The sequence below is a fragment of the Phaenicophaeus curvirostris genome, chromosome Z, assembly GCF_032191515.1.
Source record: "Phaenicophaeus curvirostris isolate KB17595 chromosome Z, BPBGC_Pcur_1.0, whole genome shotgun sequence".
Classification (NCBI taxonomy): domain Eukaryota; kingdom Metazoa; phylum Chordata; class Aves; order Cuculiformes; family Cuculidae; genus Phaenicophaeus; species Phaenicophaeus curvirostris.
This window is the reverse complement of record NC_091431.1, coordinates 60,680,277-60,701,473: the sequence shown is the minus strand read 5'-3', so window position 1 is coordinate 60,701,473 and position 21,197 is coordinate 60,680,277. Positions and strand designations below refer to the sequence as shown.

At 43.2% G+C, this 21,197-nt stretch overlaps 1 protein-coding gene across 3 annotated transcripts; it reads left to right on the top strand.

Moving 5' to 3' along the window:
- Positions 1 to 239: 239 nt before the first annotated feature.
- On the top strand, positions 240 to 19,826 carry ZNF131 (zinc finger protein 131). Of its 3 annotated transcripts, XM_069880107.1 has the most exons (8): positions 240 to 347; positions 5,196 to 5,334; positions 6,740 to 6,841; positions 7,594 to 7,738; positions 10,295 to 10,658; positions 10,761 to 10,983; positions 15,069 to 15,199; positions 16,470 to 19,826. In XM_069880107.1, the coding sequence occupies exons 2-8, from the start codon at positions 5,211 to 5,213 to the stop codon at positions 17,121 to 17,123; spliced, it is 1,743 nt and encodes a 580-aa protein (XP_069736208.1). In that variant the 5' UTR covers positions 240 to 347; positions 5,196 to 5,210; the 3' UTR covers positions 17,124 to 19,826. The 3 variants fall into 3 exon arrangements, with proteins under 3 accessions (XP_069736208.1, XP_069736207.1, XP_069736209.1); XM_069880106.1 differs by having other exon boundaries at positions 10,295 to 10,983; XM_069880108.1 differs by lacking the exons at positions 240 to 347; positions 5,196 to 5,334; positions 6,740 to 6,841; positions 7,594 to 7,738 and having other exon boundaries at positions 10,531 to 10,665.
- The last annotated feature ends 1,371 nt before the right edge of the window (positions 19,827 to 21,197 follow it).

Sequence of the window (21,197 nt, the reverse complement as noted above, 5' to 3'; positions counted from 1 at the left end):
TGCCTGCAAGTGGGAAACACACCGCCCGCTCCTCTTGTCCCGCTGCACGTGGCTGATGGAGATGCCCCCATCGCGCTGCCCGGGCCTGATAAAGGGCGTTCGCTCCCTCCAGCTCCAGAGCGACCCTCACGCAGCTGATCCACTTTCTGCGCGCCCGCGCGCGGCAGCCCCGCCCCCCCGGCTGCTCTCCCCGCTCCCGCCGGCGGGGGCGCCGGGCCGAGCGCTGACCCCGACGTCACTTCCGCCGCGCGGGGCTCGCCGGGAATGCGAGTCGCGATTGGGCGGCGGTGCCGGCTCCGCGGCGCTGGGCGGCAGGAAGCGGGCGCGGCGGCGCGGGGCAACTCCCGGTGAGTTCGCGGCGCGGCCGCCTCCCCCGCGACCCCCGCGGGGCCCCGGGGCGCGGCGGGGGGTGGGGGGGGGCGCGAGCGCGGCGGCTTTAATGCGCGCTTTGATGACGTAACGGGACGCTTAACGGGGCGGCCGCGCGCGCGCGCCGCTCGAGGCCGGCGCCGCCCGGTACGTGTCCCCGGGGGCCTCCCCCGCGCGGGGACCGCCCGCCCCGCGGCCCTCGCCGAGTGGCCGTGCCCGGCGGCCCCGCCGCGCCCCGCAGGCCTTCCGCCTTCTCCCGCTCCAGGGGCTCGGCGGGCCGTCATTGGCTCCCCCCGTGCGGGGCGGGCGGCGCCGCCATTGGCTCGGGGTCGCGCTGACTGCCGTGGGCACGCGCCAATGGCCGCGGGGGGCGGGGCCTGAGGGGCGGGCGGGGTCTGAAAGGGCTCCGGTGTCGGGGGCGGGGCCTTCCCGCGCAGGCCCCGCCCCCGTGGAGGAGGAAGCGGCGGGGAGGCCTAGGGGTTGAACCCCCCGCGCCCCGCGCGGTCCCTGTAGCGGCCTGACAGGGCCTGTGGGGCCGCGGGGAAGCTGAGGGAGCTGGTATCGAACAGTGCAGGGCCGAAACAAAGTGTGAGGGTGTTAAGCTGAAAGCGGGCAGGTTTAGGTTAGATATACTCACCACAAGAAAGATGTTGAGGCTCTGGAGCGAGTCCAGAGAAGAGCAAATCCTATGAGGAGCAGCTGAGAGAGCTGGGGTTGTTTAGCCTGGAGAAGAGGAGGCTGAGGGGAGACCTCATTGCTCTCTACAACTACCTGAAAGGTTGTAGGGAGGAGGGTGCTGGCCTCTTCTCCCAAGTGACAGAGGGCAGGACAAGAGGGAATGGCCACAAGCTCCACCAGGGTAGGTTTAGGCTGGACATTAGGAAAAAAATTTTCATGGGAAGGTTCATCAGGCACTGGCAGAGGCTGCCCAAGGAGGTGGTTGAGTCACCTTCCCAGGAGATGTTTAAGGGATGGGTGGACAAGGTGCTGAGGGGTTTAGTGATTGATAGGAATGGTTGGACTCTATGATCCAGTGGGTTTTTTCCAACCTGGTGATTCTATGGTTCTATCAGGAAAATATTTTTCATAGTGAGGGTGGTGAGGCAGTGGTACAGGTTGCCTGGGAGGTAGTCCTCATCCCCTGAAACATTCAAGGCCAGGCTGGACAGGGCTCTGAGCAACCTGATCCATTTGAAGGTGTCCCTGGTCCTACAGGGGGATTGGAGTAGATGACCTTTAAAGGCCTCTTCCAACTCAAACGGTTCTGTGATTCCAGTTCTGGAATCCTCAACATAAGAAGGACATGGAGCTGTTGGAATGGGTCCAGAGGAGGGCTGCAAAGATCAGAGAACCATAGAATCACCAGGTCTCCCCTCAGCCCCCTCCAGGCTAAACAACCCCAGCTCTCTCAGCTGCTCCTCATAGGACTTGTTCTTCAGCCCCTTCACCGGCTTTGTTGCTCTTCTCTGGACTCGCTCCAGAGCCTCAACATCTTTCTTGTGGTGAGGATATCTAACCTAAACCTCCCCTCATTCAGCTTAACACCCTTACACTTTGTTTTGGCCCTGCACTGTTTGATACCAGCTTCCTCAGCTTCTCCACAGCCCCACAAGCCCTGTCAGGCCACTACAGGGACCATGTGGGGCGTTGGGGGTGCAGCACCCAGGCCTCCCTGCTGCTTCCTCCGCAGGGGCGAAGGGCTGGAGCACCTCCCATAAGAAGATAGGCTGAGAGAGTTGGGGTTGTTCAGCCTGGAGAATAGAAAGCTCTGAGGAGTCCTTATAGTGACCTTCCAGCACATGAAGGGGTCATACAAGAAAGCTGGGGAGGGGCTGTTTACAAAGGCTTGTAGTGATAGTAGTAGGAGCAATGGGTATAAACTGGAGAGGGGAAGATTTAGACTAGACATAAGGAGTAATTTCTTCACCATGCGAGTGGTGAGGCACCAGCACAGGTTGCCCCAGGGAGGTTGTGGCTGCTCCATCCCTGGAGGTGTTCAAGGCCAGGTTTGAGAAAACTGACTCAGTGGGAGGTGTCCCTGCCTGCTGCAGGGGTTTGGGATCTTTAAGGTTTCTTCCAACCCAAACCATTCAATGAAAGAGGGCTGGGAGGAGCCCAAGGAGCTTTCCCATCTGTTAGCTGGGAGCAACTGCTGCTGCCTGATAACAGGCCCTCTCAGGTCCTCTTTGGATCCTTCCATGAGGTGGCTGCAGCAGGGCGGTACTTTGGAGTAGTCTGAACTGCCCTAATGCTGTGCTGCCCACCTCCCATCCTGCTGGATCCACCTAGGAAAGGAAAACAATTGTGTAGTGCCTAAAACATATGGAGGCCCTGCTGTGTTCCAGGACAGTCGCTGTAAAAAGATGGCTTCGTTGAGGGAGTTTATAAAACCAGACCCACAAATCATACACAAATTACATGAGGTGCACCCAGTGTTACAGGCTCGTAGGGTTAGATTAGTGGTCCAGTCCCATCACTCATCCGTGACCCCACCCTTAATTGGCAACTTGGATCACTTCTGTCTGCCTTCCTTGGACTCTCAGTTTTCTCTGAGGACTGTACCTTTCACGTTTTACTGTGAAGCAAGCGTTTTTTTATTGAATATATGCGGTTGTGTTGGTTTTGTTTTTTTCTGCAGTATCACTGAGCTTTTACAGTGAGAATGTTCAAGGAATGCTGCAGCTGCTTTCTGATGTGCAGCAAATTCACCCTTTTTACTAATTCTGTGTTAATTCATGGCTATAAACTAGTTCTCATAAATTGTGTATTTTCTTAGTCATGTTTTTAAGTGTTCTGAGAAAGACAAACTTTAAAATTTCTTAGATTTGGTAGAGGGGAGGCTACTGTTATCCTGAGTTTGGCTTTTTGGTTTTGTTTTTTTTTGGTAAGGTATCCCTACAAACACCCAGTTTGGAAGTAAACTGCATTTAGGTAGGTAGAAATCATGGGAGCAGGAGGTCAAGATTTTGCTTGTTTTAACTTTTAAGAAATTATGCTTTTAACCACAAGTCATCCGTCATTTTATGATGTGTCAAAAATGGGCAAGAAGAATTAAACAGCGAAATAAACGGCTGACAGCTTCCGACTTGGGACTTTACCTGGAATGCCACACAATGAAAGAAAGGCAGGAGCTGCTGCTTGTCTGCTTTACCTCATCTGTAATGATGGGTGTGAAGTGAATGCAGCAGCAGCTGCGTTCTTCCATCTCACCTTCCCCTTACCCTCACAGGCTGCTCTCCTCTGTCCCCTTTAAGACCCTGATAGGTTTTTCCATGCCTGTTGGCAAAGCCAGTGCTAGCAGGTGGAGCTAGACTTCCTTAAGCAGATGCTTTTACTCTTCTTTTTTTTGTGCTTTTGGCAAAATGACTTTTCCATGGGCCAGTTTTTCTAAGATGCAAGAAAGTGTGTTTTGTGGTAAGTGTAGGAATTCCACGATTTCCTTTACTTGATGTCTTTTAGTTGTAAGGAAATAACTTTGCTTTTATCATAATTGAGTAATTCTCTCTATTTCTGTCGAACCCCATATACCCACATGTGTTTGTTACAAGTGAGGTAGAATTTACATAGCCACAAATGGGAGTTAGTATGCATGGTGGCATCAGCTCAGCTGTACTTGTAAGGAACCATATTGTACTAGAAGTCAGGGAGCACCTGGTCTCTGTTTTCTTCTAGCACTCTGAAGAAAACTGCTTCTTTGCCACACCAGAAATTTCTGTCTCTATATTCAATATATGGTTTGATACTAGGTGCTCTCCAGGCATTCTTCATCTTGTCCATACCAAGGATAACAGTATAGCAAATTGTATATTTCAAATTCCTTTAAGACTTGTTCAAGCTCAGTCAGAAACCGTACCTTCTTCAAAGTGAGTTAGACTGTGAAAAAAAAAACAACCCAAAAACAAACCCCAAAGCGTTTCTGTGCTAATGTGAATGTCTGAGTTGAAGATGAGCACTGCTGCACAGACCTGAAGTAATTTTGCCCAGAGTTAATTTGTGAAATGCTTTCATTGAAGCACTTGGACTCACTCCAGTATATTTTGCATAAGCAGCAGACTAATATCTGTGTCTCGTCCACAGGCACAGAGCTATGCTAAACCTCTTCAGGTTCGAGAACCTCTGCAACCCCCACCCATAGCTATGTTTAATGTATAAGTAAGGGAGGAAGGGCCATGCGATTACTAGCCTATGAGTCTCTTTCAAAAGACTGGCAAAGAATATTTCACCTTGCAGGGGGAGAAGTCTAAGTAGGCTGGGTGAATAAAATGCTCTTTGCTCTTGGGTATGACAGCATGTTAAGCCTCTGGCAACTCCTCTGTACTCAGGAGCTGAAAAGTGCTTTTTAATTACATCCTTATTTAAATGAAGTAAGCATCTTGTGTTTACTAGGTGCAAATGTGACTTAAGTATGAAAATTTTGAGAAGTTGTCTTCCATAAAGTGGACTGGTAGAATTATGAGAAGTAACTGTGTAAAGATTCTGACATTGCTGCTGTGATGCTGTTGACTAGCTGACTGTGGAGATGTTACATCCCTGCAGTATTTGCTTGTGTGGGGTGGTCCCTGCTAAACCTGTAGAATAAAGAAAAACACTTAACTCTGAGTCTTTTTCAGTGTGTATAAATACAGCAATATTCCACATCATTAACCCTACTGTTTCCTACCTGTCAGCTAAAATCAGGTAAACCTATCACTAAGACAGTTTAGCCTTTCTGTTGGTTTTGTAGGCCCTGAACATTGCTCGTTAGCTCATGTTTGTATACTAACCTGACTGTCCACAGTATTTACAGTGTGGTGCAGTGTTTTTACTCTCATACCACACATTTGCAGGCTCATCCTTTTGCAATGGAAGCCGAAGAAACGATGGAATGTATCCAGGAATTCCCTGAACACTATAAAGTAATTTTGGATAGATTGAATGAACAACGTGAGCAGGACCAGTTTACAGATATCACTCTGATTGTTGATGGTATGTATGGGCCTGCGAAACACTTGGTGTTCTGAGAATTCTGAAAGCTGTGCTGGGAAGTTGTTGGGTTTGTTACAGCTTTCAGCTGTCAAACTGCATTGCTGACAAATTCTGGGTTCTGTACCAGTGTGTGAGTTGCTTGCAGAGTTTCATTTAAAATCTTGGGGTGAACAGAGTCTCCAGCAGTAATCAGCAACATTGCTTCTGCTTTTCCAACAACAGGCTACATATTTTCAGATAGAAGCCACTTTGACTCTGGTGTACTATATTTAACGTATCGTCTAAGGATTTGTAAAACATTGTTAAAATATTTTCCTCTAACTTGAACTGACTGTTTGCATGCAGAGAACTTGTACAAATACTCTTAAAAAAAGCCCCTAGAACAGCACCCTGAAATCAGATTTACTTCTTATGTCTCCGTTACTTTATTACTATTTTAATATATAGTTAAATAGGGTAGAAGATTACTTTTAACCTATGTTCTAAGGACACAAATATTAGTTTAAAAAGATGACTGAGATATAAGTGCTTATTTTCTCCTTAGGACAGGTGATGTCTGATAGACTGCCTAAGATTGTTTCTTTCTTACCTGTCTTAGAACAGGTAAGAATTTCAGGAAAGAAAGGCAACGTCCGTTAGAACAGATTTAGCTGAAGGAGTACTGCCTGATCTTTAAAAGGGTAGCAAGAACTTACTTGAAAGAAAAGGGTCCTACAAAGCCTGAATTAGGAAAAAAGTAGGCAAACAAATAAAAGAATTGCTGTTTAAGAGTTACCCTAGTTTCACTGACAGCGCTTGCACAAAACATATCCTGAATGTTTGTTCCTGCTCTGGTATTACCAAATCCATGTGTTGAGCTCAAGGCTGGGCTTATGTACAGTAGCATAGTTCCAATCCAAATTTCTTCTCTTATCTCTCTCCCATGGAGCCTTATGAATGTTCATGCCTGTGCCAGGCAGAAGGCAACGTAGTAATGGGAAATGCACAGTGTGGAAAACAGCAATAATGGAACAGAACCACTTCTGTTCTGCAGCAGTTTTTAAGCTGGCAAAAGTGGCAATAAAATTAGTCAGTAAGAGCCACAAAAACCAAAGAGAACCTTGTTTGTACAAGACTTTTCCTGTAACTTAGATATGTGAGAAGACAAACACTAGAGTGAGTGAGTGAGTCCTCCAGCTGATTGAGTTGCAGAGCTTTGGCAAGGTGAGTGAAGTCAGCAAGGGTCTGGATGAGATGGGGCAGGCTGGCTGCAGTAGTATCCCGTGTTACAAGAAGATGTACTGTGACAATATGCTACTGGAATGGATTTGTAGACCGGGTTGTGTCTTGTCTCCATCTGCACTTATTCTGCATGATGAGGGAAGAAGGACTTAACCTAAACCAACACTTTTGTCTCTCTTTGTAGGTCACCATTTCAAAGCTCATAAGGCTGTTCTTGCTGCCTGTAGCCAGTTCTTCTACAAATTCTTCCAAGATTTCACTCAGGAGCCCTTGGTTGAGATTGAAGGTAATCTGATTTGTGCAAGTAAAAACCTCCAGAGTTGTGTCCCCAAGCTGGAAATGACTGTAGCATCCTTGGTACAGCTTTACATGCATGCTCGATCTTATCAATTAGCTTTCTAGATCTCAGCTCTTGAGTTGTTTTGGAACAGGTACCACCACTGGAAAAAATCTTCCCCTGAAGAAAAATTAAAAAGAAAAGAACAGCCTCAAATTAAATCTTTTGGAAGGGAAAGTGTGACATTCTATGGATGTGTTTTCCCTCTGTTTTTTCTTTTCTCGCAATACATGCCTAATGAAGGTCAAGCAGACACTGTGTGGTTTTGGCTATATGAAAAAGTCTGCTAGTGATGGCCAATGGTTGATACCTTGGCTGGGGTGCAAGAACAGGATAGACTTGGAGCAAAATTTGCCTGGTAGTAAGGGAGCAAATTCCTGGAGCAATATTTCAGCCTTCAGTAACTTGCTGCTCAGGTCTCCTGAAAGAGAGAGAGATTGTGGATTTGTGTTTAAACCTGTACTTCTTCAAACAGCTTTTTGTTGCTCTTTTCCTTCTTTTTCTGTAGCTGTTCCAGATTCACATGCTTCAATGATAGACTTTTTATTCCAGCATAAGATTTTTAAGTCTGTCATCTTTATGAAACTGGCAGCTACAGTACTGTGAGCAAAATGGTGAGCAGTCAGGTGTGCATAATTCATCAGATAAATGAGACTGAGGAACTGCTAAAAGAAACTGTTGTTTTTCTTGCCTGTATACAGGTGTAAGTAACATGGCATTTCGTCACCTAATTGAGTTCACCTATACAGCAAAACTAATGGTCCAAGGTGAGGAAGAAGCAAATGATGTTTGGAAAGCAGCTGAGTATCTACAGATGTTAGAAGCGATCAAAGCTCTTGAAACCAGGTAAGCACATAAGCCTCTTTTTCTTCCTAGCATTGAAATATAGAGTCATAAGAATTCTTTTACCAAGATCTGACTGCCAGTATTCTGCAGTGCTGTTGCTTATCTTGAAGCTTCCTATAATTGTGTGGGACCATATGCCCTTCTACCCTAAGATATGTGTCAGAATTATGCAGGCTGAAAAATGAATGTCACATTTCTTGAGCTGGAATTTGATGACAAGGGACATGGCTGGTAAACGTAGTGCTGTGACTTTGTAGTATCTAACACCAGGTCTCTGCTATCTCACTTGCCCACGTAGTGACCATGTGCCTCAGGCAGTTAGACAATGTTAACAACCTTGTGCTTGTTTTTTTGATTTGCTAGCATTCTGCTATTTCTGAGAGAATAGAACTTCCTGCTGCAAAATTAACCTCTTAAACTCCTTGAATAAATGTAACTGGGATCAATACTTAACCAAATGTTGCTGTGGCAGCTTTTACCCAGTACCAGGAACTGTACTCCATCACCAAACTCCAATCTGAGCAAAAGCAGATGCCAGTTTGGTTATGCTGTTTTTCTCCCCTTTCATTCCCTTTGACTTTCACACAGTGCTGTCACGTTCTCACTTCTCCTGCATGCTACATTGTTCTGCCAGCTTGAAGCAGAAGGAGAGGCAATAAATGTCTCCCAGCATTATGGGTATTATGGCTTTCTCTTCTAGATCTACTGAAAGCTCTTTGCATTCAGGCTAAGGGAAGACTGTTCCATCGCCCCATAGACTCATTAGCCAAGGAATGTAGCATTGGCCCCAAATTCCTCTAGCAGGCAGCTAATATTTTGTTTAAAAAAGCCCTCCATTACATGATACACTGGTTTTCAGCATCAATCTATACTTCCAAATTAAGTTATTCTGTGCTTGTTCTGTGGATTGGCAGTAGAGCTGCTAACATATGTAATTTTTCTTTTAATAGGCAAGGATTGTGTGTTTCTAGTTCTACCCTCCCACCCCACACATATCTTTTTTTAGACATTATTAAGATTAATCATGGTATCACCAAAATAGTTGGTTTTTTTTCCTAATTCAGGAAATAAAACAGACCTTCGATGTCTGCCAGTCTATTTGATCTTTTTCCACTGTTCATAGATACTGATAAGTTTTTTGTGAGGGTTTGTTTGGTTTGGGTAGGTGTAGGTTTTTTGGGTTAGAAAAATGAAATAGAGTACCTCTGTCAGTCTCTGTTTCCTAGTCCACAGTAAGAGGGGAAATGCAGTGTCTCAGTTGGAACCTTTGACTGAAAGGGGCAAGTTTCAGAATCTGCTGCCGAAGTAGAAATGATCACAGAACTATTTGGATAATTCATCAAAGAGTTGTGCATAATGTAATCTAGACTCGAAAGTAAGTGACTGTTATTCCTTGAAGTGCAGTAGTGTTGTATGTATGTATGTATGTATCTCCATTCAAAGTTTCATACAATGTGGTCAAAGAAAGTAGTCTCCTTGCTGAGTAGGTTATTCTTTTGGTATGTGAACCTGGAGCTCCTTGCGGTAATGTGTCAAGTAACTGTCACCTTCTAGAGAAAGCCAGGCTAAAGATTAGGTGCTCTGTCTTCCTGTGTCTGAATAGAGCAAGGTGCAATTTAATAAGCTGTATCCTGCGTTAAATCATTAGCCACCTCTAACATAGGACTTGGAGATACTAGACAAAGCCTTTTCTCTCCTATTACTAGAAAGCGTGATAGGGCGTAGATTATGTGAAAGGATTCACCAGGCCACTTTACTCCTGTCAGTCTGGCTTGCAGGGATGATAGCTACTCTTTTTGAAACTAATAATCAGTAGTAGAACCTCCAGCACCTAAGAGCTGTGGATGATCTTGAGGCTGTGACTTGAAAGCATTGGCCCACTCAGTTCTGTCAGTGTTTGAGATGGGAAGCTATCCCTAACCTCTGGAAGAAGAGGGTTTTGTGTGTATGATGCAGGGAGAACCAAAACAGAGCTGGTGGTTGTGTTTAAGCACAGAAAATAGGTCTAGGTACCCTTTACACATCCTAGTGGTTCTTATTTTTACCTCATCTGTTTTCCTGAATGTTATAATAGTTGTTGCGTGAAGTAACAGGTGTGGTGTTTTCTAACAACCTATAAGCACTGCAGGCAATTGCACACACTCCAGAGCCTGAGGCAAAGGACGTGAATCTTATTTCTGAGTAGGAAATCCAAACAACTCCTTTCCGGGAAAATTTCTTTCCAAGTACAGAATTTCACAAGTTTCTTAGATAAACCTATGTCTTTAGGTTAGCTGACCTTCTTGATAGGTTCTTGCTATCATTCAAGCAGAGCTATTTAAAACACTTTAGTAGCTGTATGTCAAACACTTTACAGCTTTAACAATGCTATTTTACAGCTCTGAGTAGATCAAGGAGAAATTAGCTTCTGATGAGCACGCAGGTTATGTGGTCTTTCATCATCCAGTTTATTTGAAAAACAGCTGGAGAGTGTTGGATGCAGAATCTCAGTGTTAGGCAGGAAATATTATGTTGGTGCTCATGGATCTTAACCATGTTTGTGAAAATGCTTTACAGAAACAAAGAAAATTCATCATCCTTAGAATCGAATCAAGCAGAAGGTCAAAGTAAACTAAAAAAGAGGAAGATAGCTGAAACCTCTAATGTTATCACAGAAACATTGCCATCTGCAGAATCAGAGCCTGTTGAAATTGAGGTTGAGATTGCTGAAGGGACGATTGAAGTGGAAGATGACAACATGGAAGCACTTGAAGAAGTAGCTTCTGCAGAGCAATCCATAAAGTACATACAGACAACGGGTACATCGGATGAATCTGCTTTGGCACTTTTGGCAGATATCACCAGCAAGTATCGTCAAGGAGAGAGAAAATGCCAGATCCAAGAAGAAGGTGACAGTGCAACTGATCCCACATGCAAACAGGTAGAAGGTATTGAAATTGTGGAACTTCAGCTGTCACACGTGAACAATTTATTCCACTGTGAGAAATGTAACCGTTCGTTTAAATTGTTTTACCATTTTAAGGAACACATGAAAACACACTCTACTGAGAGTTACAAGTGTGACATATGCAATAAAAGGTACCTGCGAGAGAGTGCTCTGAAACAGCACCTCACCTGTTACCACCTTGATGAAGGTGGGGCTAGCAAGAAGCAAAGACCTGGCAAAAAAATACACATATGCCAGTACTGTGATAAGCAGTTTGACCACTTCGGACATTTTAAAGAGCACCTCCGGAAGCACACAGGTAAGAGTGCTGCTGTAGTCCTGTCCTTGTGGCCTTGGCTCTAGCATTTGGGGGTTTTGCATGTCTGGGGGGAAATAGAAATTGTACTGAAGAGAACACACAAGTCCTCAGTGCTAGAAATACTCAGCTTCTAGTGATAACTAAAATGCTGGTTTGTCTTTTTTTTTTTCCTGTTCGTTCATTTGTTTTGTTTTTCATTGATGAAAACTTTTTAGGGATTGAGGTGGTTAACAACAGAACTGGAAAGCACCGATGAAGCTACTTTCTCAAGTCCATTAAATCTTAAAGATTTTTCACAGAATCAGTAGGTTGGAAAAGACCTCTAGGATCATTGAGTCCAACCATTCCTATCAACCACTAAACCATCTCCCTGAACATCTCATCCAAGGTCTTTTAAATGCCTCCAGGGACGGTGACTCACCCACCTCCTTGGGCAGCGTCTGCCAGTGCCTGATGACCCTTTCTGTGAAAAATTTTTTCCTGATATCCAGCCTGAACCTCCCCTGGTGCAGCTTGTGGCCATTCCCCCTTGTCCTGTCCCCTGTCACTGGGGAGAAGAGGCCAGCTCCCTCTCTACAACCTCCTTTCAGGTAGTTGTACAGAGCAATAAGGTCGCCCCTCAGCCTCTTTTTCTCAAGGCTAAACAACCCCAGCTTTCTCAGCTGCTCCTCATAAGGCCTGTTCTCCAGCCCCTTCACCAGCTTTGTTGCTCTTCTCTGGACTCGCTCCAGAGCCTCAACGTCCTTCTTGTGGTGAGGGGCCCAGGGCTGAACACAGAATTAGAGGTGCAGTCTCACCAGTGCCAAGTACAACCTGGACCTGCTGGTCACGTTGCTTCTGATACAAGCCAAGATGCCATTGGCCTTCTTGTCCACTTGGGTACACTGCTGGCTCATGTTCAGTCAGTTGTCAATCAACACCTCGAATTTTTTTTCAAAATAATTTCTTAAGGCATGTTTCCCTCTTCAAAAGTACTAAACTGAGGGAGCTAGTTTTATTTTTCACAATTCTACTAGTAAATGTTTCTGTTGAAATATGATCTGAACTATGATCTTCTCAGTGGACTACAGTTTAGGGGTTTCTTTATCTAAGAGAACTTCCTAACAAATTCCTATTAATGCATTAAACATAAAGAAAAACTCTAAAAATTCTGTCTTTCACAATCTGGTTTTGAAAGCTTAGTCCTTGCTCTTGACACCTCATCTATTATTTGAAGTTTTTTTGTTAACAAAGCTAACACAGCAAAACATTTCTAGTGACAACACTACACTTTTTTTATTGTGAAATCTATGTCTTGAAGTCTGGATAGCATCTTTTGAACACAACATGACCAGTGCTTCTTTTTTATTTGTAGTATAGGATATAATATAGTTCAAATGTTACTTTATCATCTCACTGAAAAGTCTACTATGCAAACAGTTACTGAGCATTAAAACAGATAACTCTGAAGGTAAACTATATGTGGTTCTGATCTTGCAGATCCTTTTGTCATGGGTCATCATTAAGAACTAAATGAAGGGTTGCAGACCAGTTTGCTCTGCAGCTTCTTGTTGTTACAACCTTCTAATTTTCATTTGTTTCATTTCCGTGTATGGGACTGCTGTGTATTGATCTATGACTCCATGTCCAGTCTGTTCACCGTAGTCCTTTAAAAGTTCTTTTTATAGGCAGTCGTTAACAAATCTTTATTCTCTTTGAAGCAGGGACTGTTTCTCTGTTAGGAGCAATCCAAACACAAGCTACTTAACAACAGTGTTTTCAGAGGAAAGTTTGTGGCAGATTAACAGAGTAACCCAAAATTCACAGTATGTTGGTTACTATTGCAATGAAGGATTCTCACAACAAAGCAATTTAGCATATGGCAGAGGTACAGAGCACTTGCTAACTACATATTAATACAAGTCTAATGCGTAGAATCTAATTACTTCTGGGTTAGCATTTTCAAAAGTCTTAACCTTAAAATCAGAACAGGTACAACCATTTAACTGTGGTCTCCTCAGGTCAGTGGAAAAACTGCCATTCAGCCAAAGGCCTTCTAAATTCTGAATTATGTATAGCACTGGTTGGATGCTAAAATTAAATAAAGAGGCCTGGGCAAACATGTCCTACCAATTATGTGATCCTGTTGCTGCTTAAATTACAACACCAGCAATAACATGAAAGTAGCAATTGAAGCAGAAATAGGCCCTTTATCAGCGTTGGTCATTCTTTTTGATGTAGGACTTAGACATTGACAGTGACTGTTATCTTTGTCTCAGTAACAGGAAAGAAGGAGACCCACTGAATTTGTTTTTCACTCACGCATACAGTGCCTTAAGCAGCTTCTGAGTCTGAAAAAATACTCCCATCAGAATTTGTCTTGTGTGTTACTTATGTTTGGCAAGTGAAATCTCATCCATTTTCATAAAGGGAGAAAAAGGCAATCCTTGCATCAGGCCAAAACGCTCCCTTTTCATAACTTATTGGTTAGATAAGACTAAACTCATACTTGGATAACTCACGGGGAGAAGTGGCAGGTTGTCACCTTTTGCAGGATAGTTTAGTGTTTTCCATCACTGCTGTATGTGGTGCTGCCCAGGTCACAGTGTTTGATTTGCACTGTGCAAGTCACATGTCTTTTGGCATTTGGATATTGCCACCATTATCTTTGAATGATCACTTTCAGACCCTTTGGCAGAATGTTGGAGATTACCGAAGAATTTGAGTAGGAATAGAATAAATCTGTCCTTAATTGGTGCCTTGCTCCAAGTAACTACTTAAATGTGACCAGATCACAAGACAGGTGAAGGTCTGGGTGTGAGTTTTCTGCTGTAGCATCCATTGGTTGGTTAGGCAAGGTCTGTTATTTTTGACCTGCAAGACTGATAGCAGCTCAGCATCCTCTGCATTAGCTGTACAGCATCTCCAAAACTATAGTATTTTGTAACCATTAAGGGCAGTGTTCCCACCATTTAACATTTTGCTGCAGCCTGTAGGTGTTTAAGTGAGAATTGTAGGCCACTTATGGATTTCTTTTGAAAAGCTAATTAGGAACTTATGAATATTTTTATTTCTGAAGATAAAGGTTTATTGGCTTTCCATCTCAATTGTCAATAACTACTGCATTCCTGAAAATGCAGGCTTTTAAACTAAGGTAGATTCTTAACGATATTCACTGAAATGTCTCAGCCTCTTTTGTGGTTCATTAAGCCATTTGTTTCAGTAGTGATGTTGGTGTCAGCACCTCTGTAGATTAATTATCAAAATTCCAGAAGAAGGACACTGTTCCTACTTTTTGTACTTTAATTTACTTGAATTTCATTGTGTTTGTGCATGATGAAATTAGTAGACAAAGGCCCCAGTTGTTCTTTGTTACTACTAGATGTCAGTAATAATTATATACTACTTTGGATGAAAAAGAAAAAACAGAACCTATTTTGAGCCTCTCTTGGTGTTATCCTTAGCTGGCTTCTGTGTTTGGTTCCAGCTTTGAAATAAAGTGACCAAACTGAAAGAATTTTTATCTTACTTGTGCCCATTTATGTCCCTCATGCTTTCTCTTTTCTGTATTTGAAGGGAAGTGAATTTTGTTTGTTTTAATACTGATGCGTTGTTATTTCGTGGTCACTTCATGCCAGCTTCTTCTGGAGCTCAGTTTTGGCTCTCAGGCATAAGTTGTTATTGCTTTTGAAAGTAAAACTTTGTGTTATTTAAATATTTCCTTCTTTAATGTGTCACTTTATATATTTACTGATATTGATTGTCTTGTTATAAATATTATTAGACAAAAAGAGAAATTTATGTAAGATATTTCATCACAATAGTAATCTAACTTCCATAAAAACCTAGGTGTACCTTAAATGGCACTGGTAATTATTACATTGGCTTTTTTCTAAATGAAAGTTATGACTTCACATTAGGTTTTTACCCTTTTATTACATAAATAAAGCTTACATAGAATGTCTTCCTCTTTTGTAGAATAATCCAGTTGGCCACATCTTTACAGCATGTTTATCAGCCTCCACAAAAGGAAGAAGGGAAGAAAAGATAGATGACAGAAAACTAGCTTAAAAATCACTTACAAATCCTTGTATCTGTCTTAACAGGTGAAAAACCGTTTGAATGTCCAAACTGCCATGAACGTTTTGCTAGGAATAGCACACTCAAATGTCACATGACGGCCTGTCAGTCTGGAGCTGGAGCTAAAAAGGGGAGAAAGAAGCTGTATGAATGTCAGGTGGGTAAGGGAAGTAGCAAAGTCTGAGGCTGGATTTCTCCTCCCTGTGCTGAGGGAGTGTGAGTACTGAGCAGCAAAGGCAACGGGAGTGGGCTTATGTCTCCAATAAGTACTTGTAGTAAAATAAATACAAGGATTGCATTCAGCCACAACATGCAGATAAATTCTTGTATCTAAGTAGTTCCATTTAAAATATGGAATTACTGATATGGAGCTTTATAATACAATCAGAGAGATTCTTATGGGTAAGGTGAATGTTCATCTGCATTTCTGCTTCATCTGGTATTTCTGCTTCCTTTCAAGATTCTTGGTACACTGACCTAGGCTCATGAGCATGCTTCACTTAAGTCCAAAATGCAAAGTACTGTTTTATTTCTGTGCTATTGCTGGAAAATATGAGAAGATAGAGCATTTTGTTTTAAAACTATTTGCTAGCAGTGAAGGGGCATTGAAATGTGCGTTTCTTTGCTGCTTTCTGCAGCTGAGAACACTTGCATGGACAAAGATTCCCAAGCCTGTTTCTTTACTCCGAGCCTGACTACCCTACTGCTCTCTCTTCTACCCTGTCATCTCATTCATATGTGCAATCCCTGAGTGTCATTTTCAGGCTGCTTATCTTAGTGCCAGCTGAAGGGAAGGAAGTGTGCTCAAGTGCTTGGTGAAAATAACGTGCCTGTGGTTGAGGCAGTACTTTTAGCTGGAAGAGAATTAAAGGGAAGAAGTTTTAAGAGAGTGTTACCTGCTGAAATCACTTGAGTATTTATTTTTGAATGGCAAAAGTTTAGTCTAGCTGGTTAACCCTGCTATGCTATGGGTAAATGAAAGCTGATAAGAAAAAGTTGGCTAGTAGTAGTACTGCACCTAGAACTTCAGTAAACAGCCAGTTTGTATTACACTTTCATTGAACAGTATTATTACCTAAATAACTTTCCGCCCAAAACTCTAGCACCAGACAGTTATTGAGGCATGACACTGTGTATTTAATGTAAGGTTAAAATAAGAAAATTTTCAAATGCCGGCTCATAAGTTTCATAGATGTCATGTGCGTACACAGCGCAAAGCAGGACCCTATTTCTTAAAGAGAAATAAATAAATATAATACTGGGTCTCTTGTCCGTCTGAAGCTGACTTCAGTATTTACTGTTAAAGTGTATGTTTTTTAATCCAAGTAGCAAGAAGCTACACTATGTGAAGGTGTGAGCTGAAATAGGCACTGTATTTTGCCATATTTCTGTTGGCACTGTTTAACATAGAGTATCTTTTTTTCCAGGTTTGTAACAGTGTGTTTAACAGCTGGGATCAATTCAAAGATCACCTGGTGATACACACAGGTGACAAACCCAACCACTGCACCTTATGTGATTTGTGGTTTATGCAAGGCAGCGAGCTGAGAAGGCATCTCAAAGAAATACATAGTATTTCAGAACGAATAATGACAGAAGAGGTTCTTCCAGTGGAAGCTGAACCAGTTACTTCAATGACTATAATAGAACAAGTGGAGCAAGTCCATGTCCTACCAGTAATTCAGGTACAAGTGGATCCTGCACAGGTAACTGTGGAACAGATGCACCAGGATCTCATACAGGACAATCAAGTGAAAGGCACACAGATGGATGAACTGCAGGAGCAGGTGCAAATCAGTTACTTGGAAGTAGAACACATTCAGACTGAACAAGGGGCTGAAGTGCATGTGGAGCAGTTACATGTTGAGCACGTAAATCAAATACAGGTGGAAGAGATACAGGCAGAACTTACAGATGGAGCGGACCTTGAACAAGTAGAATATGGGAGTGTCAATCAAGGAGAAGCAGAAGAAAAGGAACCTAATCAAGTAGATGATGCAGCTAAGGAAGATCATGTACAAGCTGAAGACTTAAAAACTCAACAATTAGTGGACACGCAAAATGAAAAGGTGGATGACTAGGACAAATAACAATGTTATGCAGGTTTAGGGATAAAATACAAAATTATTTTTGTTAACTTTTACATTGGTTTTTGAACCATCAGTGGTGACCTTCCCTATATGCTGTCCCTAGGAAGGTGGAGAAGTGGACCAAAATTAGCTTTCATGTACAACTGAACTTCTCTCATATGTGAAAAAATCCATCCTCATGCATGTAGTATCATGGAACAGAAACTACCACAGACATGGACAGCGTTTTGAGGAATTTAATAGGAAATAGCTTGTGTTGTTGTCACACCATCCATGTGTATATGCAAGAGTACCTTCATCTCTTCTCCTCTTGCAATAGAAGCAAACTCTTGCTAAAGATTTGGAAGGTGTCTGAGGCAGAAGAGTCAGTAAAATCTGGTGGGTTCTATTTTAAATGACAGTTGGGTACCTGTGAGTATTTGGATCAGTGTTCGCTGTATGCTAACAGTGGTCCCTGACTTGCAAGCTGGGGAAAAAACGTTGTTGCTGGAGGTCTCTGAGCGCAAAAGTCCTGTGCCTTTCCAATGCTGACTGGTTAAAATTCCACAGAGTTCCTATAGTGTTCAAGAACCTAGTTCAGTAAAAGGCAATGTAGGTAATGTAGCGCTTTATACCTCTGCTTAAAATTGCCAGCTACTGAATTTTTTTTTTTTAATTTTATTTTGCATTAAATTTAGAGGCAGGGGACTGAAGGAGAAAACGGATTCCACATGAAGGCAGCAGAACACTCTAAAGGGACACTTTAAAACAGGATGAGCTCAGTATAACCTGTGGTAAACGTGAGCTTGAAGAAAGCTACTGGCAGACTTTTATTTTATAAATTGTCATTTTCTGGAGTTAATATGTTTAAATAGTAATATAGAGACTTGTCTTTATGGTATGAGGTTTCTGGTTTTTTTGAAATGAAACTTGACACAAAGATGTGCTAAATATAAAGGTAAAAGCCATAGCTATGAGTGCTAAACTGGGGATTGAAAAGTAGGAGTGTAAATACTTTAATCAATAGTAGATAATAAAAGAATACCAACCATAGAATGTTGCATTATTTGTTTCATCCAATAAATGGGGAACAACTGAGTGACTGGCAATTACAGTGCCAGCTCTCAGTGGTAGGTATCAATCTCATTTTTAATAAGATTAATAGCTGTTTACTGTAAAGTTAGTTTTGTTTAGAAAATAATTGTCTAGCTCTATGTTCAAGGATGTTAAGGACTTCTAATTCTCAGTTGTTGCCTTGAGATTAGAGGTGCTCCACACCTCCGAAAAACTTGCATTTCAAAGCCTTAACTGAGGGAGGAATTTTTGCAAGGACATTCCCTACAGCTTTTGGTTATCCTGTAGTTCTTAGTTAAAATCAGGCTTTTCTACAGTCTTTTCCAAACGTGGAATTACTTACTGGGATTTGTGCTTTCATTCAGTCTTGTTGAAAATGTTTCTTGTGTTTCATAGTAGCCTTTGAGAAACTTACAAAACACCCCCACGGATCTCAATTAAAATATCAAACAATGTAATTAATGTAACTTTTGTTCTTTTTTACAATGCTTTGTGTTTTCTGAGGTGCAAGTAATATGTGATGAGATTCTGTGCGGAGGGAGGAGTTACTCATGAAAGTAAAACCTGGGTGTTGTATTTGTACCTGGCTTCTGATAAGCATCTCATCTTTCAATAACATGGAGGGGGCAGACCTGCTTTTCTCGCTGCAGAACTCTATTTTTTTAGGTATTTGTACACTTAGAGACAACGTCTGTGTCTGTAGAATTAATGGAACAATCTGGCTGTGTGTCTAACCAAAACTAGTTCTTCATTAATTAAAGTCTGCTGCAAGTTGAGCAGTTATGTTGTTTTGGTAGCAGGGCTGGGGTTTGCTAAGCAGAGCTGGGCTCTTTCTTTGCTCTGTTTGATCTCTCCTTTTCAACAACACTTCATTAATTTAGCAGGAGCCAAACCATGCTCTGTTGTTGTGCCTGATGCTCCCCATCCAGACTTATGCTAAGCCTGGCTGGTAGCATGGTGGGACTACAAGCAATCCTCTCCGCACCCTGAGGAACAGGATGAAAGGCTGTCCTCAAGTAACAGCTCCACCAAAGAGACTTTACCTTTGCAACCTCTTCTTCCCTATTATTTCCTTCCCAAGTCTTTGAATCCCGTATACCTCCATTGGTGGAGTCCCTCATGCCTCCTTACTGCAACAGCTCATACTGGGAGTGGAGGGTTGATGGAGCAGTGGGAAGCTCTTGCTGCTGTCTGGAATGACCATCTTGCCATACTCTTGCTGCCCCAAATGTCTAAATAGACAAACTTCTCCAAACTCCACATTACCTACACTCCATTGGAGGAGTTCTTCCCTCTAAATACAAGTATCTTGCTGGTCCCAGAGCCCTGTGTTATGCAGTTACTGGTCTGTAGCTTGCAGTGGGGCAGCATATGGGGTGGATGTTTGAATTTAGTCCAAATGAAACTAAGCTAAAGCAGTGAGGTTTATGTTGGGTAGCAACACACAATGAGCAACCCAAGCACTGTGGCTGGGAGGAGCTGGGAAGCCATAGCCAGGGTCCTCAAGGTTATAAAAGGTTACAACGACTCTGTTGTGTTATGCAAATTAGGAAGGTAACTGTTGAAGGCGGGCTAAAGTTAAACAAGTTTATAAAAGCAGAACGAACCCTAAATAAAACGGCTTCACTTGGATCACATTGATCGGTGCGTGTTGTCCCATATTTTCTTCCGTCAGGTTTAAACACTGAGAAACAGAAAACTGGGAATTAACAAAAACCTGTGAGGTGTGCCTGCATATAAAATTGAGCACTGAATTGAGACTAAGGTTAGAGGCAGACTTTTGAAAGTCATATTCTGTGGGAGGCCATAAGCCATCTCTGGAAGTAGAGAAGTGAGGGAAAAGGGGGCTGATGAATGGTTTAAGAAACACCGAGTTATTCAGCCCATTTAAGAAAGGACTAGCTGCTGGTTTTGGGGAAACATTCTTCCTGAGCCAATGCCTGCAGTGTGTGAGGATGAAATTGCTGCCAGTCCTGTCTGAAATGGCCACTAGCGACGGACTATGCAGGCTCTGCTTTTGTTTCACGTGCATGCACTTCTGATTAGCTAGTGATGTGGAATATGGTAATTGCTTCCTCAAATTCCGTAACTTGTTAGTATTTCCAATGAGAAAACCTTTATAATGGGTTTTTAGTTTTGTGGCTTATTTCAGTCCTTAAAAATAGCTCTTCTATGGGGACTAGGAAAACGTTATGTGCAGTTGGAATTTTTTTGTTGTTGATGTTTCCAACAACTCCGTCCTGAAACTAGTGTTTGCCACTAGTAATAATTAAAGGATGAAAGCAGCCAGTTCATAACGAAAATACAAATAATTTGTAGCTTGTCAGACAACTGGCAGCTCTGGTGGGTGTGGCAGAAATCAAGCCCTTTCCTGACACACCAGCTCTCATCTATCCCAGCTTCAGCATGGATGGACCCAATTTTGAGAGCTTTACCCGTGTTTGCATCCTTGCCACAGCTTTGTGAGCGGTGCTCACGCAGCTGCCTCGCACTTTCCACCTGCGGAGCCTTAACATCTCCAGTCGTCTGTGCTTGGAGTCCCCTGTCCCCCTCCTTTGGAGCTGGTGGCCTTTTGGGGGCGTTATCTTTAACGCTTGGCACTAGGAAGGGGGTGTGCAGTAGCTCAAGCGCGGGGGACAGGAAGACCTGGAGGGGTGAAGGGAGCACGGGGACTGGCTGAAGGCACCACAGCGCATCCCACACCGCAGCTGCCCAAGGTGACGGCAAAGCGGCTGTGCAGCCTGCACCACGCTGGAGCCCGCACTGCTGCCAGGAAGGGGGCTCCACCTCCTCTCCCAGTTTCAGCTGGAGGGGCTTTCATAATTCCTTAGCTCTGCATCACCACAGCTCTAACGTGTGTGTGTCTGAGCCAAGAGGAATGGGTTTCCTCAGTGAAGCAACAGGTGCAACTCCCCACGTGTCTCACAGTGACCGTTCTGCACAGTGCCCAGACCTTGGCCACATGTGTCGTGTCCTGCTGTGGGACAGAGCGGGCAGCAAGGCGGAGTGGGT

Coding starts and splice junctions, on each gene's coding strand:
- ZNF131 (XM_069880106.1), top strand. CDS start 5,211: ATGGAAGCCGAAGAAACGATGGAATGTATCCAGGAATTCCCTGAACAC. Junction 5,335..6,739: donor TATCACTCTGATTGTTGATG/GTATGTATGGGC, acceptor CTCTCTTTGTAG/GTCACCATTTCAAAGCTCAT. Junction 7,739..10,294: donor ATCAAAGCTCTTGAAACCAG/GTAAGCACATAA, acceptor AATGCTTTACAG/AAACAAAGAAAATTCATCAT.